General features: G+C 43.3%; 1 protein-coding gene across 7 annotated transcripts in view; it reads left to right on the top strand.

Moving 5' to 3' along the window:
* The window catches only part of LOC105276243 (putative polypeptide N-acetylgalactosaminyltransferase 9), a 157,078-nt gene that overhangs the window by 90,664 nt on the left and 54,352 nt on the right, over positions 1–12,062 (top strand). For all 7 annotated transcript variants that reach the window (XM_026972328.1, XM_011333726.3, XM_026972326.1 and 4 more), the window contains 2 exons: positions 7,672–8,663; positions 10,448–10,646. In XM_026972328.1, coding sequence (XP_026828129.1) covers positions 8,405–8,663; positions 10,448–10,646 — 458 coding nt within the window. In that variant the 5' untranslated portion in view covers positions 7,672–8,404. The remainder of the gene's footprint in view (positions 1–7,671; positions 8,664–10,447; positions 10,647–12,062) is intronic.

The following is a 12,062-nucleotide window of genomic DNA, read 5'->3' as shown; positions in this document are numbered from 1 at the left end:
ACATCGTAAAGTTCGCGACTCCGATTTTGGCTTCCAATCACGTTTGCGACTCTAGTCTCGCGAGTAATCAAAACGGCGGGCCGCCGTTGCTTCGATCGAGTCACTTGACGTGAATGGGCGCGATGCATTGCCGCGATTTACCGGTTTTGCGAGTTTGAGAAACGATCTCCGTGACTGACGCGAAATTTTCTCGAGGAAAAGAGAAGAGAATGAGAGGCGACGTATCTAGTTTCGTGATCGTGAATAATATCACGAGCGACGCAACAGCCGTTTTCCTATTTCAGTCTCGATTTTGGCAAGCACGTCGCGCGAGATGTCAATCGACTGTGTCTGATATTGGTGTATCGGAATGACAGCGGAATCCTCAGAATTTCTCTTTTCGGAAAAGTGACAATTTTCCGCGATATCGAACCTCACCTTCGTTTCCCTCGCTGTCCTTTTCGCTATCGCTCGTCACCGTGAAGATGTTCAATGCGACACTTTTTCGGAAAAGAAGCCCTCGGCTTTCTCTCTTTCGATCTTGTCGTTGGATGTTAATGACGCGTCGCTCGCGTCTCGCCAAGTTTAAAACGCGTATCCGTGGCCACAGCGTTATCGCGCGTTGAATTCGCGGATCTCTTGATTTACGACGCATGCCTCGCGAACCGCGCGTATCGATTCTCTCATTCATAAACATTCCACGTAGAATCGCGGTGCAATGCCGCCGCCGTGTTGCACACCCCGCTCGCGCGAGCCATTAATTGCAGCGAGCCAATAAATACGGGTGCGTCTCTGACGGTATCCGAATCGCGTGCGACTCCGCAAAGCCCGGCGCGATCCACCCCGGCAGCGGTTTCCTTTGGCGTTCGTACGCGCGACTCGGCGAGCATTCGCGTTAATTCGATGAAAATTAATTAGCATCGGCCTCGAGGAGCTTCGGCGCCCCTTGTGAAATCGAGCGCGAATCGTCTCACAGGTGAAAATTTGATTAGCCGCGCAGTAGCGTCGCGCTTGGCGGACCCGAACCGAATTTCCACCGAACCATGAAATCCATATGACTTACATACGTATGCGTCGCCAAGATCTTCTACGTACAACCTTTATATTCAACAGTCGGCAGTGGCAGACGTCTTCCTCTGATACAAGGACGTAACTTTAGAAAATTCACTTTTCGCCTTTTAATAAATTAATAAACAAGTATTGCCTAGAGTTTCTTCTCTATTGCGAGAAGAAAAATGCGATCGGTAACAACGAAGCGAACATTACCGTTTAATTTCCGACGGTAGAATACATAAAAGATTGCATCACACTCGAAAAATTGCACTCTCAAAGTTGCAAGCGATCGATCGCGGAAATCCAGGCCACGGTTCCCCATAATCGACTGTAAAAGACCACAAGGCGTCCTGGTTGACTGAAAAATCGTTAGCGCTTTTTGCTCAACCGCCGCCATTAGCACGGTTTACGGTAGCGCGTCGACAGGTTCGTAAGGGTTCTGAGTCACGTAATAACTTCTTGTGATGCGGCCTCCGATGGCCTCGTGACCTCTGACCTGACGAAACAGGTGCGCGTGACTCCTCACGCATCGCGCCCGAACGTCGTTCAACCGAGCGATTATCTACGTGTGGGTATCCTTCGAAATCAAAGCTCGTGGTAAGCGATCATTTGTCATGAAATCGGACGTGGCTTGGGCAACGTGGCCCCGAGTGATGGAAGATTATCGTGGCTTCGTACCGTTCGTTTAAATGAAACGACAATTAGCAAAGGTCAATTACCTCGGTGTCAAATTTTTTAGCATGCTGCTGAACTAATATTCTTGATGAATTGTTGTTAAATTATTAATCGTTTGTTTCATTAACGTTAATCTTTTTAATCTTAATATAATGTACGTTAATTTTGCTTTCCCTCGCAGCCAGATTTGCTATTTTCTTAACTTCCGGAAAAGAAGGAAACACGATTAAATAACCAGTGTGGAACAAGTAAAATATCGTGAACCAGCCTAAATTCCTTGTAATACTGTAGTACTGGTATTTAATAGTAGTTTCGTGTGAGTTCGTCAGTTTAAAAGCGAATCAATCATAGTCACGCACACGTGTTTACTCTTTACCGAGTCATAATCTTTAAATTACACCCTCGTAAATCACAGTATCCGTCACTGAAACGCATAGCTTCCACGGCATTTAATTCCATGGTAGATTCCAAATCTGTTTTCTTCATTGAGAATATCAGAATTAACGACGGCACGCTTTATGAGATTTCCGAGGCCTCCAGAAATCGACGCAACAAATAAAGAAAGAAATAAGTAACCGTACGAACGCACTTGTCATGGAGGATAGAGAAAAGAAGTGGACTAGAAGTATCAGGCAGTATTCCCTAGAAGAACGTGCTCATTTGGCGCAAGTCCAGCCGATGTCTGCATGCTCGGAACGTCCGTTACTCCATTAGCGGTTACCGCGTTAACTCTTTATTGCTCCACGCTATATGAGCCAACGCTCTTCATTGTCGGGGTGGGGGGAAAAGAGGGCTTAATGTTCACATTTTCCCGAGATTACCGTAAAACCGCTCCCGGATACTGGACCAAGTGCAGCCCTGCGACAAGCTAACGCGAGCGTTAGCGATCCGTATTTTCACATTTGACTATCGGTCTTTTCACGCCATATCATGTGTATCACCACGACACATTTACAATAAATAAAATTCTGTAGTTCTTTACGATGAAATTTGCAATATGTAATTAATAATTATATACTGCGCTGAAGGTATTACGCGCAGTTTCTCCTAAATTGACAAATAAGAATAGTTTCTAATTACTCGTTGAGTTTATAAAAATCATACGTGTAATATCTTGAATTTTCCCTTGAACGAAACGGTCGCTGCGTAAAGCGTCTTAGTAATCCGTGGTATAACGCAATTATTTTCTTGATTATCGAATCGCGATATGTGGTCGTTTCCGGTGACGCAATTTCGTGCACCGTCAAGCTCGGAAAATTTCTTCGCCGTCGAATATGTTGCTTTCATCGTACGGCAACGTGCAAGCAGATCCTGCACTAGGTTTTGCATAATATATGAAGTGATGCATCTTAAGGACGTATAACGGTGGTAACGTTCATGCAAATTTCCATTGCTAAGCGGCATGGCACAGAATTTCAAATTTTCGCTTTTACAGTATTTCCATCATGAACATTACTTCTGCATTTGTGAAACTGTAGTTTTTCACTCATTTAATTCGAATAAATACTCGGTGATATTGTATTGTTAAGCTCACAGATGCTATAATTTTTGTCTAACAATAAAACGAGTTTCAAATGGCATCAAGCAATAATTATATTTGCAAAATGTACTTTTATATTCACAAATTCGTTATTTATTTTTATCGATCGCGTTGTTTATTTTCGTTTCGTTACAATTTAATAAAGCAAGAAATTTCCGCTGTCTGATTTAATTATTGTATCACTGAATTGTATCAGACAATGCAGTTGCACTTGCGACGAGTTCCAATATTCAATGACATTATAGTCGGCATTTTATTTTGTCCTACTTATCTATGACCGGATTTACTATATTATTATTATTCTCATCGTTCCTCCATCCATCGCGGATTATTTATCTCTTTTTTCTATTGTATCTTTATCGTGGTAACCACAAATAGATGCAATACTGACGGCATAGTATCACGCACTAAGAGTATATACTCGAGATATATCACCTATTCTTTCCAATTGTTTTTCTGATCTCGCTTACCCTGGATACGAATGTTATCGGTTTGAGGGCTCATGCAGATTTGAAATCCTCGTGCGTCTTCCTGTGATTCCTTTTCGTGATGCTCGCTGCTGTATATCCCGCGCTCATACGGTATCGCCGCAAGGGATTCTAGCCGGCTTATTTTCCTGGTGCGATGCACGTGGACCAGAATGTCGGTTCTGTTGCCCATCCACGGATATTCTTCCTTCGTCTTTTTTTCTCGTGTATCCTCTCGCGGCTTTCTCTTCTCTTGTTTTCGAGCGTGTATAGAGAAATATTTTGATGCTGCACGCGTCGACATTTGTCAGCGCGGTTCAAAAGCAATGCAACGTCACACTATTTCACGGACGCGCGGAAACTCGTCGAATTTGCAGTCTTAACTGATTTGCGGGAAAACTCGATTGCAAAACGCATTTAAGCGCTTTTAGCGAGGATCCAAAATTCTATCATCCAACCATTAGCGGTCGATATTTGATTAATCTGTCGGACGCATTTCATGATGGGCCGTTTCTGTCTGTCAGAGATATTATTTATTGCCACATTGCCGTATACCTGTAATTTTTATTGACTGGTTGGTACGTTTATCACTACAGAAATATGGATGCACGTGAATTATAACAATAGTAGAGCGAAAAGATAAATGAACAAAATGAAGAAAATTGTGCGCACGGAAATAAAAAAAAATATAATCTCGTCCAGTCATCAGGGAAGTAATTTATATTTAGACATAAAGACGAGATGAAATGTGATTTGAGCGAAAAAGTGCATTGTCATCGTGCCTAACTATAAATCCACGTTCGTCACGTCAGATATGATGCACGATGCTGATGTTATCCAACCCGTGATTGACACTTCTTTCCCTTGCCGAGCATTTCTCAGATGTTTCTCTCTTCCTATCCTAAGCGATTCATTTAGCGGCGAACAAAGAGTCCAACTATTGTGTTCTCGTTTCACGTAGGTAGTAGTAGACCCGTGGCGAAAATAGAACTTAACCCAAATAAAACAGTGACACGCGAGCTCGATGTTATCCGCAGTAGCAGCTCGATGTAACTTTGGTCAACACGAAAGGGTAACGGAGCTTGGGACTGAAATTTACGTAGGCAAACTCTTGTGGATGATGAATATACTCCATTCCCTGTTTGACCACCTGACATGGTTAACACTCTTAATCTCAAGATACTGATACATTAGTAAGGCCCATTTCTACCATTGTCTTTTAACTTTAACCGTAGTTTAACTCACTTTTCGTCCTTTTCTAACTACCTGCTTTAGAAAGAGACGAAGAGTGAGTTAAACTACGGTTAAAATTAAGCGACATTGATAGAAATGGGCCTAAGTCTTATAAAATTATTGTTGTAGGATCAAAATAACAAATATTTTTATTTTAGCGAACGTTGCGAGATTTTGTATTTTCAATTGACTTTGATAAAAGAGAGAAGCAATATTTTACAAGAACAACATGTAGTTTATGTTTATAAATAAATGAATGAATGTGGTTAATGTTTTATAAAAAAACAACAGAAGCAAAAAAATGAAAATATGTATACATGAAAATTTATTCTATATGCAGCTTATTCTCTAGTCCGAGGAATATTTTAATTCAGAGTCGAGCCACAGTAAAAGTATAGTACACGCGGTACAGTCAATTATGGCTTCCCCTTTTAAAGTTTGGTTTAAAGGGCTCATTTAATCTCACTGTTATCGAAGCTTTTTATTTGAGATTCCATGGTAAATTAAATCCGCAATTCTACAATCTTTATTTACGTTATTTTTGCATCGCGATCATTCTTCCTTATCCTTCAATCATGTTCTGCATTTACGTTTAATCTGGTTTGAAATATTTTGTTTTCGGCGTCAGCGACATCTCCTATGGAGAACAATCCATTCCGTAACCGAATAAATGTTTCGTTCATTTCTCTTTTTGTAATGGCAAGAAAGAGAGATGTGACGATGGAGGATGCCCGACACTTATGCTACTTACAGTATATTTACTGCTCGGTCGTAAAGAAGAGAAAAGGGAAGTTTTTCAGACCGATACATCGGCTGGCATCTTAGAGACGAGGAGCAGTAAACTCTTTTACGGAAAAGTGTCTCCGATAGTAACGACCACTAAAAAGCGACCACGCCACTTTGCCACGTACGGTTCTGGCAGAGGCAGAGCCAGAGCCAGAGCCAGAGCCAGACTACTCTCGTACTAACGTTTCTCCAGAGCGCACACTGCTTTCGCACGTGTGTCTACTCGAGACAATGTTCCCTCCGTTCGCTGGAAATGGAAGGCCTCTCGTGCCGTGTTCGAGAAAGATAGGATGGTATGACGCGCAGAGTTCTCTCATGGTACGGCTGAAGATTTCTTAGCAATATCGCCAGATTGTTCCTTTCGCGAACATCTTTGTTCCAATGTTCATTTACGAAAAATTAAATTAATAGCTTATTTAGCGCTGTGCAAAAGGTGTTTGTGTTTTCGGTTGTTCGCTTATGCAAACAGCAAGCGATGCTATTTGTACTTGCAGATGCAATTTTTCGTGAATATCACAGTACTCAATCTCGCGATGAAAAGCTGGCTTAACTGCGCTCTCGTCACAACATCCGTCGATGCGTCGATCCGCCACGAGACGCATCTCGCGTGGTACACGGTTACGGCTCGACGCTACGGTAAAACGTGCATGTGCCTTTCTCCGCCTATGAATAGCAAACGTCTCCAGCGCGCCGAAAGATGTGCGGAGCTTTTCACGTCCCATCCCGAATCTTTGGAGATGCGCGCGTGGCCGGGGCTTTTTCATCGTTATCCCGCGCCAGACTCCGGTCCTTTCGAATGCAGCCCTCGATTCTCCGATACGAGCAGACAACTTTGCACAATCTGCGAGATTGCGTGCACACGACGACGGCCAACTTTTCCATAGGGGCGATGCATTGCGCATAATACAACGGTCGCACCATGCACGTCCACTTATCTGCGTCTGATCGCGCGCACACGTCAGGAATATAATCATCCCCGCGCCAGTAATAGGCGCCAGTGGAAATGGTGGATAATGCCCGGTGATCGTATCGCGACGTCGGTTTAATTTACGCGACTTGCGACACGCTGCCTTTCCTCGATTCGTTTCTGCGATTTCTCGAACCGACGATATTTTCCACGATAGAAAGAAAAAAGAATCAGTATCGAATAAGTACGTCTGAATTATCAGTCGCTGCTTCCGCGTGCATATGTATACCGGACGTCCGTCCTAACATTGTTAACAAGTGTGCCGTTGCATCATCGCTGAAAGTTCCTAATTTCCTAATTTGATACAAAGTTAATAAAGTCCCGGGACGCGCGTATTTTCCTATTACTCGACGCCGGGTTACTCGCGAGAACGTACGTTAGATACACGCGCTCAACTCTGGCTCGTAGATCGTCTAACGAGCGCGCAAATTTACTGTGTGATTCACTTAATTGTGAAATTTTCAGCTCGATCGTATTTTCTGATTATTTCGTGTTATGCGTCGTCTTATTGCTGAAATAAATTCATTCAGGAGATATATATAAATATATATTTCAGAGATATAAATAACATACTTGTGTAAAGATAGTCAAGTATGATAGAATATCGTATCCATACAATCTTTGCATTCTTAGCTGCAACGCTGGAAAATGGACTTGACGAATTGTTCCAGCAAGTTTCCCAAGCGTATCACTGAATAAATAAGGAATTGAAAACTCTTCGATGAGATGAAATATATCGCGAATATTCGTTCTCGCGTCGGTCTTGACATTTCAGAGATTCGAATGGTTAATAACTGGAAAAGTGAAATTTATTCCGTTCGTTGCCTCAGTTCTTTCGATATATGTATAAAAAAAAACATTTCCATTACATCTTGTGTGCCACAGTTGGAACATTTTGTTATTTTATCTGACTGTACACGTTTACACGTAATACTCATTTGCATAATACATGATTACTTTTTTGATTGCAGATACAAAAATGCGGTGGTATCAAGAGACCTAAGAATATACATATCGTCAAGACATATGTGGTTTGTTAGTAGAAACATTGAGCAGACATTATTCATACAAAATTTTTTTGAAGATCCACGTTGAGACAACGGCGAAAATATAACGCGACATATCGCTTGCCAAACGTATCATGTTACATAATTAAAACTCCGTAAACTCTGCTATACGGTACATTTTAAATATAATCGAAAACTTTATTTTATATAGTCTAGTGTTCTACTTTCTTCGGTTACTTGTGATATATTGAAATCAACGTTTCGAAAAAACTATTCTTGCTTTTCGAAATGGACACGATGGCGCATGCACCATCACGAAGAATCATCGACTTTGCATATCAGTGATATCGTTAGTCATCTCTTCGTCACAACACGACGTCGTTCTTCGAAGCAAACTTCTCGCTGTGAAATTTCTGACGCGACTACCCGTGAGAGGAACGCATCGCTTGTGGATCTCCTCTTAAGTCCAGACGTTTAATTAGCGTCCTCGATCGTGTAGAAAGGAGGAACTAGCCTAGCCTTTCGACGAGCCGATCGGAGAGAGATCGAGCAGGAGCGAGAGGATGTTGTTGAGGTAACACGACGTTTCGAGGCCGCACGAGAAGCACGATAATCGCAGCGCGCGCGACGCAGGACGCGGCGGAAGGGTGTCGATCACAGCAGGCGCACAAAGGAAGGACTGAAAAGTGGCGGCAGGATGGGCTTTCCCCGGAGAAGGTCTCTGTGGCTGAAGGTGGCGGTTCTGGCGGCCGCCGTGTGGGTGACCGTCTGTTTCCTGCTCTACACCGAGGATCGGGCAGCGGCGGCCGCCGTTCAGGGTTTGGCGCCGTCGGGCGTCGCGGTGCCACAGCAAGCGGCGAACGGCTTTGTGCCGCCCGCGGCACCATTCAGAAAAGAGACATCCGGCAATGTGCTTGGCAACAGGCCGAAGATTAATCAGGCTGGACCGGAGCAAGGTAATCTCACGGAAACTTTATAATTGTTCTCTGCCATTCCCTCGATTTTTTGATTAATTTGTCTTGATTCGTTACGACGTTGCGAGATCCGTTGAGAGGACAATTCAGATAAGACTGATTGGAGATGTTGCCGAACGGGACAGAACCGTTTTTATTCTGCTTCTGTTCATACGATCGAACGAGTATTATTTTCGCTATTCACTTAAGCGTCATGACGAGTTTATTTAATTTAGAGAGTTGGTATGACGCGCTACTTCATCTTTTATACCAATGTAACGTGGGTGCACCGTGGCTGCATGAATCACGCATGTTAGGAAATGGTTAATAGGTTGACAGACCACGCGAGTTAGATGGGAGTTAGGTCTTAATCAGCTGATAGATGTCCCTTCTGGAACGTGTATGGTCCGTGCATGAATCATACCGAGAATGTTACGTTACTTCGCGAGCCACCTGTGGCTCAATGCGTCCGACATTTCGAGTAAACGTTTTGCGTGAGTAATGTGAATTAAAAAATTCATCATTCATTAAGTTGCGTCGTTGACACATGATGTGTTTACTTAATCAGTCATAGTCACGCTTTAATTTGAAGAGAAATTATTTGCTCGGTAGAAATAAAACATTATTTATTAATTTTTGTATTCTTAAAATCTTTTTAATTTAAGACTAATATTGTTTGCACCTCTCGCTTGTGAGCGCGTGCACTCCAGACGTCGAGAATGAAGAGGAATAAAAGCAAATCGCGTCGAGGAAGAATATAGACACGAAGATGTAGAGGTATCCATGGAAGGATCCTCAAAGACGAAAGTTCGTTCTCTCGAGTTCTGCCACGGGCGCAATAAGGAACCTTTGATAGTTCACCCGCCACGCATCCCCTTATTGCCAGACGCCAAGTACGAATAGGACTCTCATAGTACATGGATCATCTCGGTGATATTGTCGGCGTTCACGCTCGCGAGCAACGCGATATATTAAGAGGGTCGCTTGCTTGTAAGCGAGGATCTCGAATGATGAACTTGGTCGTTTCGCTAGTTGGTACCGCTCGTGAGCTCATAGTCAGGGTAACTTGTTCATGTACGCGCACTCGCGCGCGCGAAATGACGTGCTAATGAATTTAGACGCCTCCGTGCGCGTAAACGGTGTTCGCGAGGATCGGTGTGAGAGTAAACGAGAGACGCGACGCGCGCGCTTGCGAATAAAGTAAAAGGAGGCCGGCGGCGATTTCCCAAGAAAAGCTCGTGGTGTAACGTGGTGGTCGTGATGCACGACGCGAGTTTCACCGCCGAACTTCGTAGCGGGCCGGGTCGCGGCACTAAAGCAATTTGTCGTCCTCTTTATTGCCGCATCGTACACACCAGGGCCCAACTTTGTCGACCAGGATAAAATTATTTTCAGGACAAGCGCGGGCGAGCGCGCCAGCCAGCCAACCATATCGCGAAGCGTACTTACTTTCTTGGCTTTAGCAGCTATGCCGCGGCAATATGGCCTCGGCAAATAAAAGCGGAGTTTATGCGAGAAAGCTCTTAGAAGCTATACCTCGGCCTCGGTATGCCTGGCGGATGTGCTGAAAATTCAATTCCTGATGTCCTTTTTCTCCGTCGTCGCGTCGCCGCTGACTTGCTCCTCTATATGCTAACGTTAGGCACTATGCTCCCATCATTCAGGCAAAAGGATTAAAAATAACTCAAAGACAAACTCGATTTATCGTGTTTTATTGCAGTCGATTCATTTATCAACATGTCACTCATTTGTAGTGTTGTTTGATGATCTTTGGAAATCTCCCACAGGTGGTGGAGTGCTGGCTATACCACGGGAACCGGATGCTGTCGCACCCGGCGAGATGGGCAGACCCGTCATATTGCCGACCAATATGTCTGCGCAGACCAAGAAGTTGGTTGACGATGGCTGGCTCAATAACGCGTTTAATCAGTATGCCAGCGATCTCATCTCCGTGCACAGATCCTTGCCCGACCCACGTGATCAATGGTAAGTCGACGAGCTGCTAATTTCGTTTATATAATTTCTGCTTTTTTTTGCACGTGTCATTAAAGTTAACCGGTTTTGGTATTACTTAATATCACAAATCTTTTTCTTGAAGGGAATCTTTTTCTTTTTACAGAAACGATAGTATAAAGATAGTCCAATGACACTTTGCTATCTTTTGTTGAGATAATGAAGATTTCGCTGCAAAGAATATATTTTGCAAAATATTTCTATAGGGCTCACGCTTTATTACATACGGTAGATGCAATCTGTCTTCGTTAGTATGACACTTGTCATCCAAGAAAACGAGAGATACGCAAGGTGATCGTAAAAAAGCATGCGCTTAAGTATAACGAAACATCTCTGGAACACGCGTTATATCCGGCGTAAAAAGGATACGTCGCTCCCTAGGGCAATGGTAACGGTCTAGCGACATTTTGCCGATCGAGATAGATAGGTTGCGGTAATGCGTCGGAGAATTGTACTCGTAAATGTCCCACGCCATTTTCTTTTATTGCGGATAGCGTTATCATAACGCGGTCTTTGATAAAACACCGCGCATCAGAGATCGCCTGAGTTGCGCCTCGACTATCCTATCTTCCCATTTCTTTCTTTGACGAAATACGGGAATATCGTCGAAAGGACCGTCTACAGTAGCAGTAAGCAGTAAGAATTAAGTTTCCATTGATCAGTTTTTGAAATAATCGATTTCGATTGATCACTTCTTACTGCTTACTGCCATTGTAGACCTCAAGAGACCCGATGTAACGATAAGCAAAGTAAAACTTATATATTGATACAACTTCTACTAAACATCGATGTATCACATGTGCGATCGCACATTATGTTTCTTTATTCGCGCATGTTTCGTTGCACCGAGATGCAATCTTCGTTCAAATGCAAACACAATGATCATGATATTAAAATTGGTTCTTGTCGGGAACGTTTCGTTCAAAGCAACCGCGCGGATGGTGTTCTCGTCTTGAGCAAAATATGCAACGATGTTACGCGAGGAACGTCTCTGGAATAATATCATAATGCAATGCCTCATGTAATTTGCATTGCGTCATTATTTTAATTACGGCACCAAGTTAAACGCGCCGCTATTATATGTAAACATTTTCCCTTCAACGAAGAGGAACCACCCCGCTAATGTATATATGTATATGTACGCTACATGTGCAGCCAAGCTATGCTAATGACTCCTATTCCGAATTCTTGTTAACGTTGCAAATTATTTTCCGTCTACGTCGCAAATGCAATTTCACGGAGAGCGTCCGCGCGCCGCTAGCTAGTTGCGCAAAGTACTACGGTACGTGTTACGCGTTGTTTAATTAATTGCACAGTGCCTAATTTGTTGCGCGAGTTGACCGTAATAGTCCACGGCGAAAGGAACGCGTGACGTAGTTCGAAAATTTA

The sequence above is a fragment of the Ooceraea biroi genome, chromosome 9 (genome assembly GCF_003672135.1).
Source record: "Ooceraea biroi isolate clonal line C1 chromosome 9, Obir_v5.4, whole genome shotgun sequence".
NCBI classification, from domain to species: domain Eukaryota; kingdom Metazoa; phylum Arthropoda; class Insecta; order Hymenoptera; family Formicidae; genus Ooceraea; species Ooceraea biroi.
The sequence above is the reverse complement of the archived record's forward strand: the minus strand, read 5'-3'. Positions and strand labels throughout refer to the sequence as shown.